Source organism: Prionailurus bengalensis, chromosome C2 (genome assembly GCF_016509475.1).
Source record: "Prionailurus bengalensis isolate Pbe53 chromosome C2, Fcat_Pben_1.1_paternal_pri, whole genome shotgun sequence".
NCBI classification, from domain to species: Eukaryota; Metazoa; Chordata; class Mammalia; order Carnivora; family Felidae; genus Prionailurus; species Prionailurus bengalensis.
Genome location: NC_057350.1, coordinates 72,422,767 through 72,443,454, shown reverse-complemented (window position 1 = coordinate 72,443,454; position 20,688 = coordinate 72,422,767). Strand labels below are relative to the sequence as shown.

Sequence of the window (20,688 nt, the reverse complement as noted above, 5' to 3'; positions counted from 1 at the left end):
GGACAAAATTATTCAAAACTATGGCTTTCATTTCACTTCCTGTGCAGAGGTTTGAGGTAGCATTTGCTCATTTGCTTTTGTGCCATTCTTTTCCTGTTCATCAACATTTCTTAGGTCTTTGTGATAATGAGGAACTGTGAGGCAAAAAGTACATACTCATGACTGATATTTGTATTATACATTGGGGAGTCTTGGAGATCATTCTGAAATAGTCTGTGATCCTGTGATCTCATTTTTGAAACCCATTCTTAGGAATAATAACCCCAAGAGAAGAAACCCTCAACAGCTTTTACTGAAATGTCTAGGGTAGTTCTATAAAATAGCAATAGACACATACTGCTTACATTTGTTTAAAAGGAGAGATATTTGTGGATAGGGATTGGAAGAGACGATATGATAGGATTACATGATTTTTTGACCTAGTTTGTGGAATCTTTTTTAGGTAAAGATGTTTAATGTACAAAAAAATCTAGCCATTAGAATAATAACAGTGTATAAATGAAAAGCAATTCATTTAAATTTGAAAAATGCTTGAAAATGAACCTTGTAACTACATACATATACTCAAATTAATGTATAGATACTGAAAACTCTAGATGTCATATTTGAGAAAAAATTTTGTATTTATATGAGGACAGCTTCTGAATTCTGAAACATATCAGTTACCAAATAGAAAGTGTTTCTGACAAATGTTATATAACTTTACAGGCCAAAGAGTGTGGCCAGATGCAAAATAAGTGGCTAATGATAAACATTCAAAATGTACAAGACTTTGCATGCCAGTGCCTCAACCGTGATGTGTGGAGCAATGAAGCTGTGAAGAATATTATCCGGGAACATTTCATTTTCTGGCAGGTGAGGAGAATTAATCAAAATTTTTGTAGTATTTTACTATTGTAGTATGAGATGTTGGGGAGGAGGCAATAGGTTATAAAATGGGAAAAAAATTAACAGTTAAATTGTGATATATGAAAAAGTAAAACTACCCATAATGGCTGAAGTAGTAAGGACAAGTGAAAATAAGGTCAGCAATGAAGAACTCCTAAGGGAAGGAGGAAAAAGAACCAACCCATGTAAGCCATGTAGTATTTATATCTCAGAAGAGTTGATATATTTCAATAGAATGTACAACTATACTATTCAACAGAAATATAATGTGAGCTACATAAGTAATTTTTCCAGTAGCCACATTTAAAAAGGTCAAAAGAAATAAGTGGAATTAATTTTAATATATTTTTATAAAGTCACATTCTCTCATATAAAACTAATATTAAAATATGAAGTGGTGGTGTTTGTTTGTTTTTTGGTGTTAAGTCTTTAAGATCTGGTGTGTATTTTATATTTAACCAGTATCTGACTAGCCACATTTCAAGTGCTTCAATACCACATGTTCTAGTGGCTACTATAATTGACAGTACTGATATAGAAGTTCTTGAAGTAATGGAAAAACATTTGACTAAGGCCTAGATTTTAGCTTGAGTTTGATACTCCCATCTGTGTGTCCTTACATTTATCACTTAGGGTCTTACTGGTTCTAGTTTCTTTTTATATAAATGATCCAAGCTAAGGTTAGATGATCTTGCTCTGGTCTTTTATTTTATGAAAAATAAATTGAAAATAAAAACTTCTGAATGAACTTAATTCTTTTCCCAATGCAAGATATGCTATTGATTTGCCTGTTCTCGTGTGTTATAGGCCCCTAAATTCAACATGATTTTTCTGAATGGTAACCTTTTATTCAGCACCTGTTGATTATCTCTTTGCCTAGCATTATGCCAGGCACTTGAACCATATAATATATAGTACATTGTGATTTATTAAGATGTATATGGTTGAAAGTCAGGAATGACATAAATGGACAGATAACAACAGGAAGGGCAATACCTCTTCTGAACTGGGAAGAGAGAAAGAACAGAGTGATATGTTTATACAAGTTTCCAGAGGCATTGAAGGCAGGAAGTTGAGGGAGTTCAAATCAGATGGCTTTAATTATCTAAGGAGTGAAAATCTAACATATACCAAAGGTGTATTTGGATAATTAATTGCTGTTGGTATATTTAACAAAGATATAGTTGACACTTTTTTTTAATATCGATGACTTAACAGGTTTATCACGACAGTGAAGAAGGTCAGAGATACATACAGTTTTATAAGCTAGGGGATTTCCCCTATGTTTCTATCTTGGATCCACGGACAGGTAAGATTTATGTCAGCTTACAGCCTTTAACTTATTTCTCTTTCACTTATCTAAATAATTGACCTTTAATATTTGACTTGGATCCAGTTTCAGAATTATTTGTTTTTTTTATGTTTATTTATTTATTTTGAGAGAGAGAGAGAGAGCATGAGCAGGGGAGGGGCAGAGAGAGAGAGAGAGAATCCCAAGTGGGCTCTGCACTGTAGTGCAGAGCTCTACACAGGGCTCTATCCCTGGACTGTGAGATCGTGGCCTGAACCAAAATCAGGAGTCGATGCTTAACCGACTGAGCCACCCACGCATCCCGAGAATTATTTGTAATACTTTAGATGAAGGGTTTTTGTTCATGTCCGTGAGAAATATTTAAATATCTATGAAGTATATATTTAGGAGTCTGTTTCTGGTAACTTTGGGAGATGGGAGTATTTTTATATTTTTGTATAGTTTTGTCCTTTGAAAGAATAACTTTTTCTTTCTTGTTATTTTATAAGGAATCTCCTTTGGTTTTCTATCATTAAAATATTAAGATTGTTCAGTGGCTGTTGTAATCCCATCAGAGAAGCAGAGGGTAGAGTTAGTTTTATTATTAATTTGAGTTTCATACGGATACTGCTTTGTCTGAACCTCTTCCTAAATGGCAGTTAATGATATCAGCAGGTAAAGTAGCTGCTCTGTCATGATGGCCAGGAATCGCTTAGGTTGATTATAATTAATGTATCCTCTAGTTTATGAACATACTATGTAACTTAGGCTGGTGAGGGGTGGAGTGTGTTCCCAGTAATTTAATTATGCATATACCAAAAGAAATATTTAATGAGAATATTCAGAAAGAGTATTGATTTTATTATATACCCTGGTTTTTAATTTTTAGGTCAGAAGCTAGTAGAGTGGCACCAGTTAGATGTATCTTCTTTCTTGGACCAAGTGACAGGATTTCTGGGTGAACATGGGCAACTGGATGGACTTTCTAGCAGTCCCCCCAAAAAATGTGCCCGTTCAGTAAGTATGACTGAGAAGTGGTGATGGGCAATTAAGTGTAATTGCATATAAATATCTTGTGTAAAATGTTTGAGTAAAGGTAATAATGTAAAAGTTAAAGTCTGTGGCTGCACATCTTAGACACCCTCCTTATATTTTGATAATTTCCCACATAGGTGTCCTATCTTCTCAGTGAGATTATAAGATTCATATTCCTAGTCTCCTTTGCAGTTAGGGTAAGGGCATGTGACCGGAGACCTGGATTTAGAAATAAACAGTGTGAATGTGTACCGGTAGGTAGGAGAACTGATAACGGCAAGCTATCCACTTCTTCAGGGGTAGCATGTCAGGCCTTTTGGTATCCAAGTCTAAGCAGCAGTAGAAATGGTATTTTTCCTAGACTGCTTTCATAGTGTAGCTGGACATTAGTACTGGTTATATAGCTTTGGGGTCTGGCTCCCTGGCCCACCCAGAGATTATTTCTGTACTTAATTTCTATAATACACTATTATGAGGCAGACCTGTTTGATAATTGAAGTCAAGATTGGTGGTGAGTAAGAGACCTTCAGAGACAATGGGACTCTCATTTGGTGGTAGGAGCTATTTGGGTTTGATGGCAGTGAGAATAAAATTAGTTTTAGAGGATATGACTTTAGCAGTCCATATAATGCAGTTATGAAACTGTTCCTTAAGTTTATCACCTAGAATAAAGCACACAGGCACAGAATGGTATGCGTGCTTGCCAAGGGGTGGTATAGAATTCTTCCCCCCCCCCCCCCCCCCCCCCCCCCGTAGAAAATTTTTATTGAGGTAGATACAGTAGTACAAAACTAAAACATTGTTTCAACTTTTTTTGTTTTTTTCATTATTCTGAGAAGTTTTGCTTAGGTAGAATTCTTTTTTAAGGCAAAAAAAACCCCAAAGAATCTTTATAATTGCCCTGAGAGAGTTTCTTATCTTTTGCAGTCATACCTAAGGCTGATATTTTCAAAAACCAGAGCCTGAGCTTGTGAGTTGCTGAATTACAACAACATAAATTAAGTTAACAACTTCACCAGGTCTCTTATGAAAAAAGTAAGACGTTTAGTGGGAAAGAATGGGACCATAACATTGGACAAATCCATAGGGATGATTTGGGTGATCAGTACCTCAGACCCCACTTCTGATACAATTTGATGAATGTTACAAATATTGATCAACTGTGTGCAAGAGAAACACCAACAGATAATGACTTAAACAAAGAAGACATCTACTTTGTTCAACAAGAAGTCGAGGCAGGCAGTCTAGAATGTGACTTCTGTGGATGTCAAGAAACCAGATTTCTCCTCTTCCTCCCTCCCATCCCCCCATCCTTACTGTTGGCTTGTTCGTACAATCACAATATAGATGCTCTGCTCCCAGGCATTATATCCAAGCATGGACAAGGAAGATGGGGGTAGTGCCTCTGTACAAAAGTAAACAGATACAGATAAGAGTTCGGCTCATTTTAGCTGGACATATTTTCTTGCACAAATACAATTAAGGTCCTGTTAAGAAAGCAAAGAAGACTGGATATGAGATAGGAAACTAGTAGTGTCTGATATAGTGCCATTCTTTAAAATCAACGTACATGGTACAGAGTGTTATTATCTGCAGTCAAAGCCATGCATGTCATGTGGGCATATCTATTTGCTTTTATGTTTGTAATAAGTTAGCCTTTATTTTATTTTTGAAAAGTTACAGCTATTTAAAAAAAAAAAAGATTTTATTTTTAATCTCTATACCAAATGTGGGGCTCAAACTCTCAGCCCTGAGATCAAGAGTCGCATGCTCTACCAACTGAGCCAGCCAGGTATAAAAAAAGTTACAGCTTTTTAAAAAAATTTTTTAATGTTTTTATTTATTTTTGAGGGAGAGAGACAGAGCATGAGTGGGGGAGGGGCAGAGAGAGAGGGAGACCCAGAACCTGAAGCAGACTCCAGGCTCTGAGCTGTCAGCACAGAGCCCAGTGTGGGTCTCAAATCCATGAACCGCGACATCATAACCAGAGCCGAAGTCAGATGCTTAACCGACTGAGCCACCCAGGCACCCCTTGAAGAGCAAATTTTAAATTTTTCATGAAATCCAGTTTATCAGCGTTTATACTTTGTGCTTTTGTCTCTTATCTAAGAAATCTTAGCCTAACCCAAGATTTTATCCCATGTTTTTTTTATTTTTAGCTCTTAAGTCAGTGATCCATTTTGAATGAATTTTTGTATATGGTGTCAGGATAGGGTTGAGTTGGAGCTTTTTGTCTGTCTGCATATGGCTGTACACTTGTTCCAGCACCATTTGTTGAAAATATTATCCTTTCTCCATTGAATTGCCCTTTGCACCTTTGTCAAAAAATGGTCATATATATGTGTGGGTTTATGGACTCTTCCTTCCAGTGATTATGTTATGTCTTTCTCTACACCACTTTTCTCTGTCTTAGTGATAGTAGCTTAGTAAATCTCGAAATTGCATGGTGTAAGTTCTCCAACTTTATTCTTCTTTATAGTTGTTTGGTTATTTCAGATCCTTCGTGTTCCCACATAAGTTTTAGAATCAGTTTGTCACTTTGTTTTTTTAAATTTTTTGAGGAACCTCCATACTATTCCAGAGTGGGCTGCACCAGTTTGCATTCCCACCAACAGTGTAAAAGTGTTCCCCTTTCTCTGCATCCTCACTAATTTCTGTTGTTCCCTGAGTTGTTAATTTTAGCCACTCTGACAGGTATAAGGTTGTATCTCATTGTGATTTTGATTTATATTTCCCTGATGATGAGTGATATTGAGCATCTTCTTATGTGTCTGTAAGCCATCCAGATGTCTTCTTTGGAAGAGTGTCTATTTCATGTCCTCTGCCCATTTCTTCACTAGATTATTTGTTTTTTTGGGTGTTGAGTTTGTTAAGTTCTTTATAGACTTTGAATACCCTTTATCCAGTATGTCATTTGCAATATCTTCTCCCATTCTATTGGTTGCCTTTTTAATTTTTTTTTTTCAATGTTTATTTATTTTTGGGACAGAGAGAGACAGAGCATGAACGGGGGAGGGGCAGAGAGAGAGGGAGACACAGAATCGGAAACAGGCTCCAGGCTCTGAGCCATCCGCCCAGAGCCCGACGCGGGGCTCGAACTCACGGACCGCGAGATCGTGACCTGGCTGAAGTCGGACGCTTAACCGACTGCGCCACCCAGGCGCCCCTATTGGTTGCCTTTTAGCAAGGGAAGCTGCTGGGATTTTGATTGGATTTGCATTGCTTTATGGATCATTTTGGAGAGAATTGACATCTTGACAATATTGAGTATTCAGGTCCATGGACATGTATCTCTCCATTTATTTAAGTCTTAAATTTCTCTGAACAATATTTTACAGTTTTTGTATATTGACCTTGTGGGCTGCAGCCTTCCTAAATTTACTTACTAGTTCTAGTAGCTTTTTTGTAGATCCCTTGGAATTTTTTTTTTAATGTTTATTCGTTTTTGAAAGACAGAGACAGACAGAGCACAAGCAGGGGCGGGGCGGAGAGAGAGGAGGACACAGAATCTGAAGCAGGCTCCAGGCTCTGAGCTGTCAGCACAGAGCCCGACGTGAACTGTGAGATCATGACCTGAGCCGAAATCAGACACTCAACTGACTGAGCCACCCAGGCGCCCCTAGAATTTTTTATATATATATATAGATGGTCATGTCGTCAACAAATAAAGACTTATTTTACTTCCTCCTTTCCAATCTCTATGCCTTTTCTTTTTCTTAATTAGGACCTCCAATACAAAGATAGATAGAAGTAGTCAGATTAGACATCCTTAACTTGCTTCTGGTGTAGGGGTGAAAGTATTCACTCTTTTACCATTAACTTTGATGTTAGCTATATGTTTCTTATGGATACAGTTGATTTGCTAAAATTCTGTCAAGAATTCTTGGGTCTATATGTTCACGAGGAATATTGGTTTATAGTTTCTTTGTCATTTGTCTTCCTTGTAATGCCTTCTTTTGGTTTTGGTATTAGGTTAATGCTGGCCTTTTGATGAATTGGGAAGTGTTTTTTCCTGCTTCTGTTTTCAGGAAGAATTTGTGTAAAATTGATTTTATTTCTTCCTTATTGTTTGATGACATTCACCAATAAAGCCACCTGGGTCTGGAGTCTTTGTGGGAAGTTTTAAACTACAGATTCAACTTATTAATAGATATAGGACTACTCAAGTATCTACTACTTCTTTAATGAGCTTTTTAGTAGGTTTTGTCTTTCCAGGGCTTTGTCCGTTTTATCTGAGGTGTTGAATATATTGACATAAAGCTGTCCATTATATTTCCTTGTTATTCTCTTTAATGCCTGTAGCATCTATAGTGATTGTTATTAATCCCCTGTTACTGGTAATTTGTGGTTTCTTTTTCCTGACAATCTGATTAGAGGCTTATCAGTTTTACTGATTTTAAACAACCAGCTTTTGGTTTTAATAATTTTTCTTTTGTTTTCTAGGTTGTTGATTTTTGTTCTTTCTCTTTCCTTCTCTGCTGTTTGGATTTAATTTCATTTTCTGTGTGGGTACTTTTTTAATTTAAGATGAAAACTTAGTCATTAATTTCAGACTTTTCTATTATGTGTGTTGAGTTCTGTAATTTCTCTGTAAGTGCTTCTCTAGCTCCATATCACAATTTTTTTCTAGCTGAAAGGGAAATTGATAAATGGAATTTTTTAGCTGGGTATGCTTTCTTTCTTAGACATGATTAGGATTCTGTAAGTAAAGAAAGAAAGGAGAATGGATATTGGATAGGAAGTCTGTAGTGTCTGCCATGTTAGACAGTCTTTAAAATCAAACTGCATGCTGTGCACCGTCATTATTATGAACCTGCAATCCACTTCAAAGCCATTGCAGGTCACATACTTACCCTTTTTTTGGTGGTAGCTTAGCCTTAAGTTTATTCAACATTTTTTCCTTATTTTTTTTTTGCTATATGATTTAATTTTTTTTTGTTATATGATACAAAAGCCAAAATGAGGTTCCTTTAGTTTTTTGTTATTGACCTATATATTTTTTGCCTTTTTATTGTGGAAAATTTTAAGCATATTCATAAGTAGGAGTTTATTGAGCCTGTATGTATCCATTAACTAATTTCAGTAATTACTGCATGTGGCCAGTCTTGTTTCATTTATATTCCATCCTATTCACATTATTTTGAAATAAATCTAAGAATTCATTTTTTATTCATTAATGCTTTGGCATGTATCTTTAAAAGGTAAAGACTCTTAAAAAACAAAAAAAGAAGAAAAAAAACCACAAAAAAAATAAAGGCTCTTTATTTTTTTGAAACACAATCACAATGCCAGTAACACGTCCTTAATTAACAGCAATTCTTTAATATCAGGAGATGTCTACTGTTCAGCTTACAACATTTACAAAATTTTGTTAACTTACAAAATTTTTTTTAATGATTTGAGTTAGGATCTAAATAAGTTCCATTCAAAAAAAACCCATATTTTGTAACTTAATCAGTTTAGTGATACTTGTGACAGAACTTTACCTAGTGGAAAACTGTTGGAATTTGCTTTTCTCATGATCACAATGAAAACCTTCATTGTAATTAAGCTTGGGAAAATATAATTGTTGTTTTTCCCTATTTATTATATGCTGTTTTATTTTGGTTTGAATGTTACAGATCTGTTAGATTTTTTGCAAAATGGTGATTACCGAGTTGTTGTTATCCTCTCTGTGTCAGAGCAGTACTAGTTGAAGAATATAATAAGGAGCAAGGTAGACATCCTTTTCTGTATTGACTATTTTAAAAACTAGTGTTTGGTTTTATATTTAAAACCTTAATTCTTGTATTTTTCTGGGCCAGGAATAAACCGTTTTCTTGATTTTATTAATTTTGATGTAAAGAAAACTTGTGCTTGCAGCACCGTTGTGGCAGGTCGTAGCACAGTTTTATTTTTGTTTTTAAAATATACATTCCATCTTGGCTGTGTAAGACAAAGTTGTTGCACTTAAATAGCTTAAAATTTAGTAAAGAGAAACATTCAGCAGGAAATAATATTGGCAAGCTGTTATATTTCTCATGTCCTGTTTGACTTTATCTATTTTTGGGTTTAACTGTTTTCTTTTTCTTTCCACCCATGTTTTATGACTGCAACTTGCAGGAGAGCCTTATAGATGCAAGTGAAGACAGCCAGCTAGAAGCTGCCATCAGAGCCTCCTTGCAAGAGACACACTTTGATTCAACACAGACAAAACAGGATAGCCGCTCAGATGAAGAATCTGAATCTGAACTTTTTTCTGGCAGTGAGGAGTTCATATCCGTTTGTGGCTCTGATGAAGAAGAGGAGATAGAGAATCTTGCCAAGTCCAGAAAATCTCCCCATAAAGATTTGGGGCATAGAAAAGAGGAGAATAGAAGGCCACTGACTGAGCCCCCAGCCAGAACTGAGCCTGGAACAGCCACAAACCACCAAGGATTGCCAGCCGTGGATTCAGAAATACTAGAGATGTCACCTGAAAAATCAGATGGAATAGTGGAGGGCATAGATGTAAATGGTGAGTTACATTCTAGACCTGCTTTACTTACAACTTGAATGTTACTGGAGGGGTTTATGTATTTGTTTACATTAGTCTTCTGTCTTAAGCTGTTGTATCTGTTTTTGTTTTTTTTTTTTAAACCCTTTCTTTAGGACCAAAAGCACAGTTGATGTTGCGGTATCCAGATGGAAAAAGGGAACAGATCACTCTTCCAGAGCAAGCTAAACTGCTGGTAAGTATATCTAATTGGAAGTGTTTACTTGAAGCAGAGAAACTAATTAATTGGCATAATTGGCTTTATGAGTCTTTGAAATAGATGGTATTTAGTTTGGCCCCTAATTGAAAACTTACTGTAGTGAATCTTAATTCTAAGTATTTTATTACCTTCTTGAATTATCTTAGGCAAGTTACATAAGGGTCTATCCAGTCAAGGATTTTCTGTTCGTGGCTGCATGGGATAGAAACCCAGCTGAAGTTATTACCTAGCAAAGGGGAGTGGGGTGGTTATTTTGAACATTATTGTGGGGCTCTTGGGTTTCCTAGTAGCTGAAACTGCAAAGGGGTTGGTTAAGAACCAAGATTGTTTTCCTATGTCTCTCTCATGGGGCTTGTTTTCTTTCCCTCTTGTGGTTTTCTGCTTTACACCATTCTTCTCTCTATACTGATGGTTTTTATTTACCTCTCAGCTTGTACATGGTTCATCATAGTGATGCTTGAGGGCCTTTTCCTCTGAAGTCCACAGCTAACGGGCCTTTCCTCTGTGTTTTCTAACCCCTGGAAAAGAGAATGGGTCTGACTGGCTTAGCCTAGTGTATGAGTGAATCCCCCTTAGATCAAGTGTCCATACCTAGCTGCTTGCTGTGGCAGGAGATAGTTAATCTGATTCTTCAAGACTATGAGTACAAGTAGGCTGTGGCCACTGGTGCTGATACCCAGAGCTATCTCCCTGGTCTAGCATTTGGAAGGGAATGGGAGATGAGACAATGAACAGAGCAAGTATAGATCACTGTTGTTTTTTTTTAAATTTTTTTTTTCAACGTTTATTTATTTTTGGGACAGAGAGAGACAGAGCATGAACGGGGGGAGGGGCAGAGAGAGAGGGAGACACAGAATCGGAAACAGGCTCCAGGCTCTGAGCGATCAGCCCAGAGCCTGACGCAGGGCTCGAACTCCTGGACCGCGAGATCGTGACCTGGCTGAAGTCGGACGCTTAACCGACTGCGCCACCCAGGCGCCCCTAGATCACTGTTTTGAGAGGTTTGGTTTTGAAGCTAGTGGGAGAATGGGCAATAACCAGAGGGGAAAAAAATGATTGAAGGAAAGACTGAACATGCGGAAGTCTGATGAGAAGCATCTGTAGAGAGGGAGATGTTGAAGATACTTACAAAGGAATATTCTGTAGTGGCACAGTTTCTAAGAAGGCAAGAAGGGATTCAGTGCACTGGAGGCAAGATTGTAGGTAGACTGAAGGACATATCTTCTCTGATGAAAAGAAAAGAAATTGATAAAATCTTTAAAAAGAGGACAGTAATTTTACAAATAGAAATTGGGTTTATTGGAGAAACAAACATAATCCTGTATATTTCAGTATCAGTTATGGTCCTAAATTATTGGATACAGGTTTATTATCTCCCCATCGAAAGAGTTATATTGGCCCTTCCACAAGGGTAAGCTTTGGCTATGTGAAAGAATAACTTAAACTTCAGATATCTCATCTGACATGATAAAAATGAACATAGGATATTTAATACCTTAATATATTCTTTCTTTTTATTTCCATCTAACAGCTTTGTCTTTTCTCTTGTTTTTCATAGGCTTTGGTGAAGCATGTCCAGTCTAAAGGATATCCAAATGAACGTTTTGAACTTCTCACCAACTTCCCTCGAAGGAAACTCTCTCATCTGGACTATGACATTACATTACAAGAGGCAGGCCTTTGTCCTCAAGAGACTGTCTTTGTACAGGAAAGAAATTAACATCATGGCCTGACCTCTCTCAGCTTACCCCTTTTATCCCTTTTCCTGTGAGATACCATGTCACTAAGTATGCATTTTGGCTCATAGGACCATAGAGCCAAAGTCGGGCAAGCAAGTCACCTGCCTTCTGTTTTATTTCTTGCTCTCTCCTATATTCAGTCTCTTCCCCCAACCCCCTTTTTCACTCCTCTTCTGTTTTCTTCTTTTTCCTACTATTCTTTCTTTCTTACCTAATCTGGTGACCAAATGGAAGTGAAAGAATTAGACCTCCTAGTACTGGCTGCAGGAAATGTATGTTCCAATAAGTGGTCTCTTGCACAGCACTTTTTTGGGATCAAGTGATAATGTTACTCCTCAGGCTCCTTTGGTAAAAGAATGGCTAGATTCAGAATAAGAACAACCTCCTTTGTTTTGTAAGCCCCACTTTTGGTAGAGAAAAGAAATTCTATAACACTTTGTTCATGTGAGAAATATCACGTAACAAAATATTCAGGCTTTTGTTTACATGGAAAAAGCATCCCTTATAATTATTGTTCATTATATTTAAAAATTTTTTTCAAAGGATTCCCATGTTCCCACCTAAAATTATTTTCCATGATATGTGTTATTGGCAGATTGAGTGTTAAATATAGGGTGAGTAGCATGGAGTGACTTTCAATATCCTAGCCTGAAACAGCTTTCTTCATTATTACTTTATAAATTGTATTGATCCTGCTAGTCCTGGAATGGACGTTTAGTGAGGCGATTTTGGTGACTCGGATAGGAAGGTGCTTGCTGTTTTTGCCAGTACAGCATATTAGTTCCTTTGGCCCTTCCATTGTTTGGGTCCACAAGTGATCTGTAGGAGAGCAACTGTTCAATTAATCATGCAGTACAGTGGCTTGTGGTTGTAACCACTATGGTAATTGATTGTCCTATGTGCTTTAAGGCATACTTATGTATGTCCCGGGGGGGTGGGGGGGAAGAAAAAGATGCAGCTGAGAGTCGCTAACCATGTTCCTACGGTTAGAAAGAATGATTCATTTTTTTACCCCTGGTTGGAACAATTCCTAAAAGGTTCTGGTGACTGAATGAGCTTAATTCCTCTACCGTTTTCTTGCAAAAGGTATCAAAACTGAAAGCCTCTCTAAGGCAAAGACCTTTAAATTCAGTTTATAAGACCACATTTAGTAAGGGAGGTGGAGAAGGTTACCGGTAATCTTCAGATGTGGAGTTCTTCTGCCGACAAAAGCCACATTCAGACTTAGCTGGTGAAAGCTTTTTTCAGTATTATTTAGAAGAGGCCATCTTGAATCTATGTAATACTGTCTGACTTATCACCTTCACCATATGCTCAATTCTTACTTTGAGCTTTAAATAGAGTCCTCTGAAGGGGTAGTAGTGATTCTGGTGGCAAAATCAGAGTCCTCTGAAGGGGTAGTAGTGATTCTGGTCTGAATGGACCTATTTTGTCAGTTGGGGATTTGGATTGATTGATTCTTCTACTTGAGGAACATAAATTGCTATTGCTCAGAGACCTTTAGGTTTCCATCTACTTTAAGATCACTCTTTCGGCAACGTGGGGATTAAAAAAAAGATGCTTATTGTGTTGCTAGTACACAATTAGAGAATATGGTTTCTAATGGTTGGATTTTGAGGGACCCTTCCTAAAAAATGAGTATGTATCTCCTCAAGGAAATCATGGAAAATTCTGTTTATTCTTCAGTGAGTCCTTTTGAATTAATGTTCTTACATTTTTTTCTAAGTCTGTGTAAGTGCTTATGTATAAGTATATAATTGTATAAATATTTATAAATATATTTATATAATTACAATTTCATTTATACCTTGAGTCAAAGTTCTCTCTTTAGATTGGTGACTGAGTAATACCATTTCGGTGTTTTTCTCATAGGCTCTCGAGGCTAACTAGCAGCTTCTCATTTATTGAGGAAACATGGTTTTCATGTTAATTCCTCAATTGTATCTCTGAACTTGGATAATATACTTGCTATCTGAGGAATAGAGCTATATACTAGCAAAGGTGCAGTAGAAGGTTTAAAAATTGTTGGTAGTAGACAAAGTCAGAAATTAAAAATTCAGGGAGGCACAGGGTAAGAACTGAGGGTATGCCCAGCTTTGGTGCTGTGTTGGCACCCATCTCCACTCAGCAAAGTCACAGCTAAAGCCCAAATCTGTCAAAAATGTGAAGTCAAGAATTTTCCCTGTGGGACTCCGTTTCATTCTTTTACCCACTAACTTCTCTATAAAACGTATCTCAAGAATCCGAGACATGCTCATTAAATGATAGGATGTAGTTCTTTTTGATGAGGTCAGCCGTGGCATATCCACTTATGAGAAACCAAAGTGACTTTTTCAACTTGGATAACTGTGAGATGACCGAGTAAATATAAAGTGATTTAAGTAAGCATATCAAAGACTTAGGGCATGAGATACTGATCCAACTTAGATACAGTTGGTGTTTTTAGAGTACAAGATGTAGAGGATTTTATTTTATTTTGAGGCAGAAGTGTAATTATCCTGGGCTTGATATAGAAGCCCATGGGGGAGGGATTATGGATTATACATGGGAAGAGTAAGTATAAAAAGGAGTATTGCTTCGCTCATGAACTCAATGCACTAAAGGAGTATGCTTCCTCCAGTTTGTCTTCTTCTTTGCTCTGCAAATTCCTTTGCTCTTTGGAGGAAAGATTTTACTGAATAGATTAAATGAGGCTAGTAAGATTAGTTAAAAATAGTCATTCCTTATAGGTATTGGAAACAGCTCAAAAGAAAAGATGGGGAGGAAAAGGACAAGATAGACTTTGAGAGGGACAAGAAACAAAGATGGGGAGATGGAATGAAAATTAGTGGGGAAAAAAGTGACAGGAAACATCTTTTGAATTTGATTTAGAAAGGAACCAGAGAAGAGAAAGAACAACCAAAGAAAGAACAGAGGGAAGAATGCGGAACTAATTCTGAGTAGCTAGCATGTGCTAGGTACTTTATGTGCATTTTCTCCTTTAATCTTCTTAAGAATTCTACAAAATACACACTTTCCCCATTTTGTAGGCAGGAAGAAAGTGAAGTTCATTGAACCCGCTCAGGATGTCACAGCTAGTAATTGGCAGAATCAAAATAGGCATCCAGAGTCCATGCTTTTTTACTCCCTTGCTGTAGTCGCCCACAACAGGGGAATCAATTTACCCAAAAGGTTCTCTTCCTGTGTTTGGCTCTGTAAATTATCGTTTGGTTTGTTTCCTTTTAAAGCTTGTGGGATTTGCACTATGCCTGTAAGTTCTTATTTACACCACTGTTTTGAGGGACTGATTATTCCTTTTTAAAAACGATGCACTGATAAAAATGTGAAAGGAAAATATGTGGCATTATTTGCCAAGAATAGATGGAAAGGCTAAAAAATAATTTTATCTTTTTTAAACCATTTTTTGGAAAAGATACAGTTTTCTTTGTCCCATCCATACCTAAATTGAGCTATGTGTATGTTTTTTAATCTTCTATAAAATTCTACTTCCTTGACTCTAGAAGTCAACAAATATTTATTGAGTCCTTAATCAAAGTTGGAAATGTCTTGAAGTCTAATACCTGGTTTCTTCCTGTTTTATCCAGTTGGAAAAACACACTACACATGAGATAATTGAAGACGGTGCAAATGTTTACCTTTCTGGGGCTGAACTATAATTACAATAAAACTTTAGAAAAGGGAAAGACTTGTGTAGGCTTTCGTTAGGAAAGGCCACAGAAAACTAAAACTGAAAAGTGGCAAACTCTGTAGCTCAGAGTTTTTGACTCACCCGTATTCTTTAGCTCCACCTTTTGTAACTGCTAGACTTAGGGCACAACATTTATTGGTAGTGTATATCCAGCACCCAAGTAGGAAAGGATTATTGATCCTAGGACTAAAGATTTTAGCTAGCAAGGATCTCACTTGGACACTTAGGAAAATACCAGAGGGAGCCACTAGCAGCTGGAAAGTGAAGGAAAGACTTAATTTCTGTACCCAAGTACAAATGAAATATATAGAGGGGCACTGTATGTAGGCATGAGTGCACTCGGGTAACAGCTCTGCTATACTAATAGAGAATTGGACTGGATCAGTAGTTCTGTTTTTTCACGTTAAAGGACTTATTCAAGTTTGGCAGGGGTGGGGAATTGTGGGGTTTACATATTAATAACATTAAGACCATAGCTGGAGAAAACGTGCATATGAAATTGCAGACCCTTTGCAAAAACTCTAGGAACCCACAGATTGTAGACCACCGAATGAGATTATCTCTGAAGTCCTTTCCACTCTAAACTTTTATGCTTCTAGTTTCTCCTCTTTATTACATATTATCCCTAGGCTAATTAAAAGTTTACTTGTTAATCAGTTCTTTCGCTTTTTTTCTGTGTCCAGATTTCCCAGTAACTTCATCTCACCTCACTGTGTGACCAAAATCTCCAAAAAGGAGAGTATCATAGTTCTAGACCTAGTAATGATCTTTTAAACACAATTCATCAATTTTTAAAACTTCATGCTGTGTTTTGAATCAGTGTTAAGTAGGACTAAAATGTAATTAATGAGAACCAAATATTTCACTGACACCAGAATTCAATTTTATTTTACCTGTGTGCTTAAAGCACTTTACTGGATGAGCAATTGTTAGGAAATTGATTTGACTAAGTTGTAAAATTTACACTTGGTTTTAGCAGAAACAACTTTTTCAAGATCTAATTAGACCAACTTTTAAAAATATTTCTTATCCCACAAGAGTGCATCTCTGTTATGTTGTTCATATTCTCTCTCTCTCTCTCTCTCTCTCTCTCTCTCTGTGTGTGTGTGTGTGTGTGTGTCAGTCTGGCCCTCTTTCACTTAACTACTCAATAGTAAATCATGGGATGCAGGCTGCTGAGTAAGTGATGGCTTGTGTAAAATTAAATGAGATAGGAAGAACCAACCCTACTGATGAACATGGCAGTTACCCAGTAACACAAGCCTTGATGAAAAGGCTACTTGAAGACAGCTGTGTCCTATGAATATTCAACTTCATTGATTTGCCTTGCATAGCATATCAATTATTGTCTTGCCTTGACACTTAGTATTGCATTGTGCACAGTTTAGATTAGTGGCAAGAATGTTTAGTGCAGAAAATAACCAACAGAGAATACCAAGGCACTATCTTGATTTCTCTTGTTATGTAGACATTTGGTATTTGAGTGCTGGTTATTTTGGTCTTTGACTCAACCGTGTGTCAGTTCTGCTAGAGAGACAGTTTAGAATCAAGAATATTTTTTTATAGAGATTATGATGACTTTGATCGTTTTCCCATGAAGTGAACTTGTGACTAAATTATTGGATGTGACTATGAGGCCGTGAATTAGAAAGTCTTTTTATCCTACCTTCTCTTTTACTTTTCCATTCTCTATTCTCAATTTTTTGGATTCCATTTTCTGAAAATTAGTCATGACTTTTAATGAAATTAGCTATGTTTAAGAAGTTCCATTTCTAAGTTTGAATGTATAACATTTTTAATTTTTCATAAATTAATATATAAGGGAAGAATTTGAAGCGAATGGTTTTATAGCTCATTTTCTCTCTGCACCTGAGAATTCTCTTATTCCGTATATAGAACGGCTAGCTCCATGATACCCTTCCTCCCTTCTTTGTCCTACAGAATGTTCTGTACTGCTTAGAATCTGTCATTCTCATAAACATGGTAATTTTTGGTTCAAGCCTTTATTTACCATATGATCTCAAAGCAGAGGTGGGCAATCCAATATGAACTACTTCAGTAAAACAATTTAGCATTTCCGAAAAGTATTTTCAAGAGATGACCAGATTTACTTGGATTAGAGATACAAATACCAATGGTAGTGTTTTGCCTAAACAATCCCACATTAATGTCTTAATACGAGAAGTTGCCTTCTTATACTTAATTCTGTGGCAACAAATAGCAAGTTTTTGTTGTCTGGTATTTCCTATATACGGACCAAAATGCCCTGAGATTTTCTCTTTTACAGGGTCACTTGAGTCTTCAAATAGGAAGAATAGTCAAACTATGCTGGACTGAACGTGAAAAATTTTATCTGCATCAAAAAAAGTTATTAATCTAACTGGGCTACCACGAATCATTCATTTATTAGATGTAAATAAATAAAATGGGAGACATTTCAAATCATTGGATAAATTCTGACCTGGAATTGAATTCTCCCCTTCTTAAAATCTTTTATTTGCTTTTTTCATAGACTCAGTATGAGCATCTTAACTAATAAGGGATAGATTCTTGATCTGGAACTGTTCCCTGCCATTCTGCTTTTTTTTTCCCTTTTGTCAAGCTTGCTAGCTTTAGAAGAGTACATGTTACCAGGTTCTATTTCAAGTTAATGACTTTGGAATGCTGATGCTCAACTGGGTATCTGAATGTTTTCAACAAAATGGTTTTATAGTATGTTTTTCTTGGAGCTTCTGTGTTCTTAATAATGGAAAATATCAATAAATTATGTGATTCAAAATATAAATAGGTTTTTTACCCTAATCATATGTTCTTAATAACTTTTTGATGATTTATTGCCCTGTACATTAAACCTCACATGAAGTTACCATTGCCACCAGAAAATCCCCTTTTACCTGCTAATTAGAATGAAAGTAGTATGTGACCTCCACTTTTTAGTTAAGGAGTGTAGCAAGCTTGTAGTAGGGGCTGTTTATCTTACCCATTTTGGGACTTGGGCCTTGGGCCTTGTTACTTTTTACGTTTATCCCTTCAATTTTGGAAAGCCTGTTTAAAACTCTTGCTGGGAAACAGACGGTAAAGCTATGATATAATCCTCTAGTCTTAGATATAGACAAATGAGTACCAGCTGATGCTAACATGATACTTAGACTTTGAGGGGCTTTCATCCAAGCTTTGGCATGAATCTTTTATATACAGTTTTTTCACTCCTTTAAAAATCTTTTCTAGAATGGTTTTCCTTTTGATTGTTAACAACTTCTAAGCATCTGGTGTCTTCTTTCTTTTCTTTCTTTTTTTTTTTTTTTAACCCTTTAAGAAAAGTCCTTTTTCGAGTAGGTATTGATTGTTCCATGAATACTCTCAGGAGTGTTTGTAGGCTCTGTGCATGCTTTGTATGAGTTCAGTTTGAATAATGCGTTTTGAATCATCTGGGATGTCCCAATTCTGGCATGTCTTCACTAATTGTGTTTTTTAAACATTTTTCACATCATTTCCCAAACCTCACTTCCCATCTTATTCAGAGAGGTTAATCAAGGAATGAAATTTGTTTGGGGAATAGGGATGGGGGTGGGTTGGGGACTTGAGTGAGGTCAGCTTGGGGTGTTTGCTTTAAAGCGTTTCTCAAGCAGTTCCTAAGAGTATTTAGAGATTCCCTGGGAATCCTTATTCTGGACAAAGTGGTGGTCTTAGTGAGATTTGCATTTTTAATGCAGGACAGGCTCTAAATTTAATCTGTAGTGTAACTTTGTTATTGAATCCAAGAAGATAACGGACAGAGACAGTGCTCCTATTGTAGCGTTTCTGGCAAGTGCTCCTTAAAAGGCACATAGAGTTCTCTGTGTTCTGGGTTTTTAATCCCATGGTGCTAGGAGATATTTGTTTCTGCAGCTCTTCTCAAAAGTGGGAAGAAGGGTTCGGGACCAGTGAGCAAGGGGGCAACTGGATCATCCACTAAATTGTTTTGTTCACGACACATTAGAGACCCTCCTGTACATCTAGCAAGTGATAATTAAGGTGCTAGGGAAAGCCTTAAATTTGAAGACACATGGAGGCGATAGCAAATCTAAACTTGGAGGAGGAAAAAAAACATGCCATTAGATAAAGCAGAGCTGTGACTGCTGGCTAAGACTCCATGGAACTTCCACTTGCTCTAAAACCAGGGAAATCTTAGATAACTGGGTGTGATGTATCTATAGATACACATAGTCTATAGGTAAATAATTTCCAAAATGGGGGTCTTTCAGTTGGTGATCCTCTGGTTTTGGCTGTACCAAATTGTGAATATTGCTGTGTTGTACCCAGTTGCTTTATATTGGTACTGCAACTTGAACGGGGCGGGTGGGGTGGGACATTTGGGGTGGGGGCGGGAGGGGAGTGGGACGATCGGTCTTTTGAAGACATCAGCTCACTGTGCTGAGAGAGGGACCAAACTCAAGGAAACCTCTGATCTATAAATTCAACTGCTGCATTTTTTTATAAATACATGTAAATGTCCTGTTGTAATATTTGATCTTGGAAATAAAATCAAAAACTTTTCAGTATTAGTTTTTTGTTACTGTTTTTGTGAGAGACGACTCTCTCTAGATATTACTTTTAATTAATATCATTCAGGATTCAAAAGCTTGCCCTCATATTCTCATGTTTAGGATCCTGAAGTATTTGTTGACAGAGGTTAGTTCATAGTCGCATTGTCAAGTATAATGTTTGCTAGCTTCTCTTTTAATAGTATGTCGAAACTTTATGGTAAGTGCTGTATAAATGTTAGTGAAATTGTCATGAAATCTTTGGGTGAGCTAGCCTTTTAGGAAAGTGGGATCCTATAACTCGATATTTAGGCAATTCAAGCATGTAATCTTTCAGAGCAGGAATAGTGATTAAGGACTCAGTTTAAACAGGTAAAGGAAAAACAGAATTACTAAATTAATGGGAGAAAAGCCAGGAGATATGATTGTATTATATCATAGAAATTGAGGTCACTGCCTAGCTCATGGTAACCCCAGAAACCAGTTTGTGCTATGCCTCTTGCTTTTTTTTTTTTTTTTCTTTAACATTTATTATTGACAGACATAGAGCGTGAGCAGGGGAGGGGCAGAGAGAGAGGGAGACACAGAATCTGAAGTAGGCTCCAGGCTCTGAGCTGGCAGCACAGAGCCTGACGCGGGGCTCGAACTCACTTACTGCAAGATCATGACCTGAGCTGAAGTTAGTCGCTTAACCGAGCCACCCAGGTGCCCCTGCCTCTTGCTCTTAAGGAACTATTCCTCATCCCCACACTTCAGCAACCTATCCTGATGGGACTTGCCATCTTCTTCT

The 20,688-nt window shown here is 36.9% G+C and overlaps 1 protein-coding gene across 2 annotated transcripts in view; it reads left to right on the top strand.

Moving 5' to 3' along the window:
• UBXN7 (UBX domain protein 7) overlaps positions 1–18,241 on the top strand; it is a 58,356-nt gene extending 40,115 nt beyond the window's left edge. For both annotated transcript variants that reach the window (XM_043594471.1, XM_043594472.1), the window contains 6 exons: positions 709–855; positions 2,107–2,197; positions 3,069–3,196; positions 9,317–9,710; positions 9,845–9,924; positions 11,507–18,241. In XM_043594471.1, the coding sequence (XP_043450406.1) occupies positions 709–855; positions 2,107–2,197; positions 3,069–3,196; positions 9,317–9,710; positions 9,845–9,924; positions 11,507–11,668 (1,002 nt within the window). In that variant the 3' untranslated portion in view covers positions 11,669–18,241. The remainder of the gene's footprint in view (positions 1–708; positions 856–2,106; positions 2,198–3,068; positions 3,197–9,316; positions 9,711–9,844; positions 9,925–11,506) is intronic.
• Positions 18,242–20,688: the final 2,447 nt, after the last annotated feature.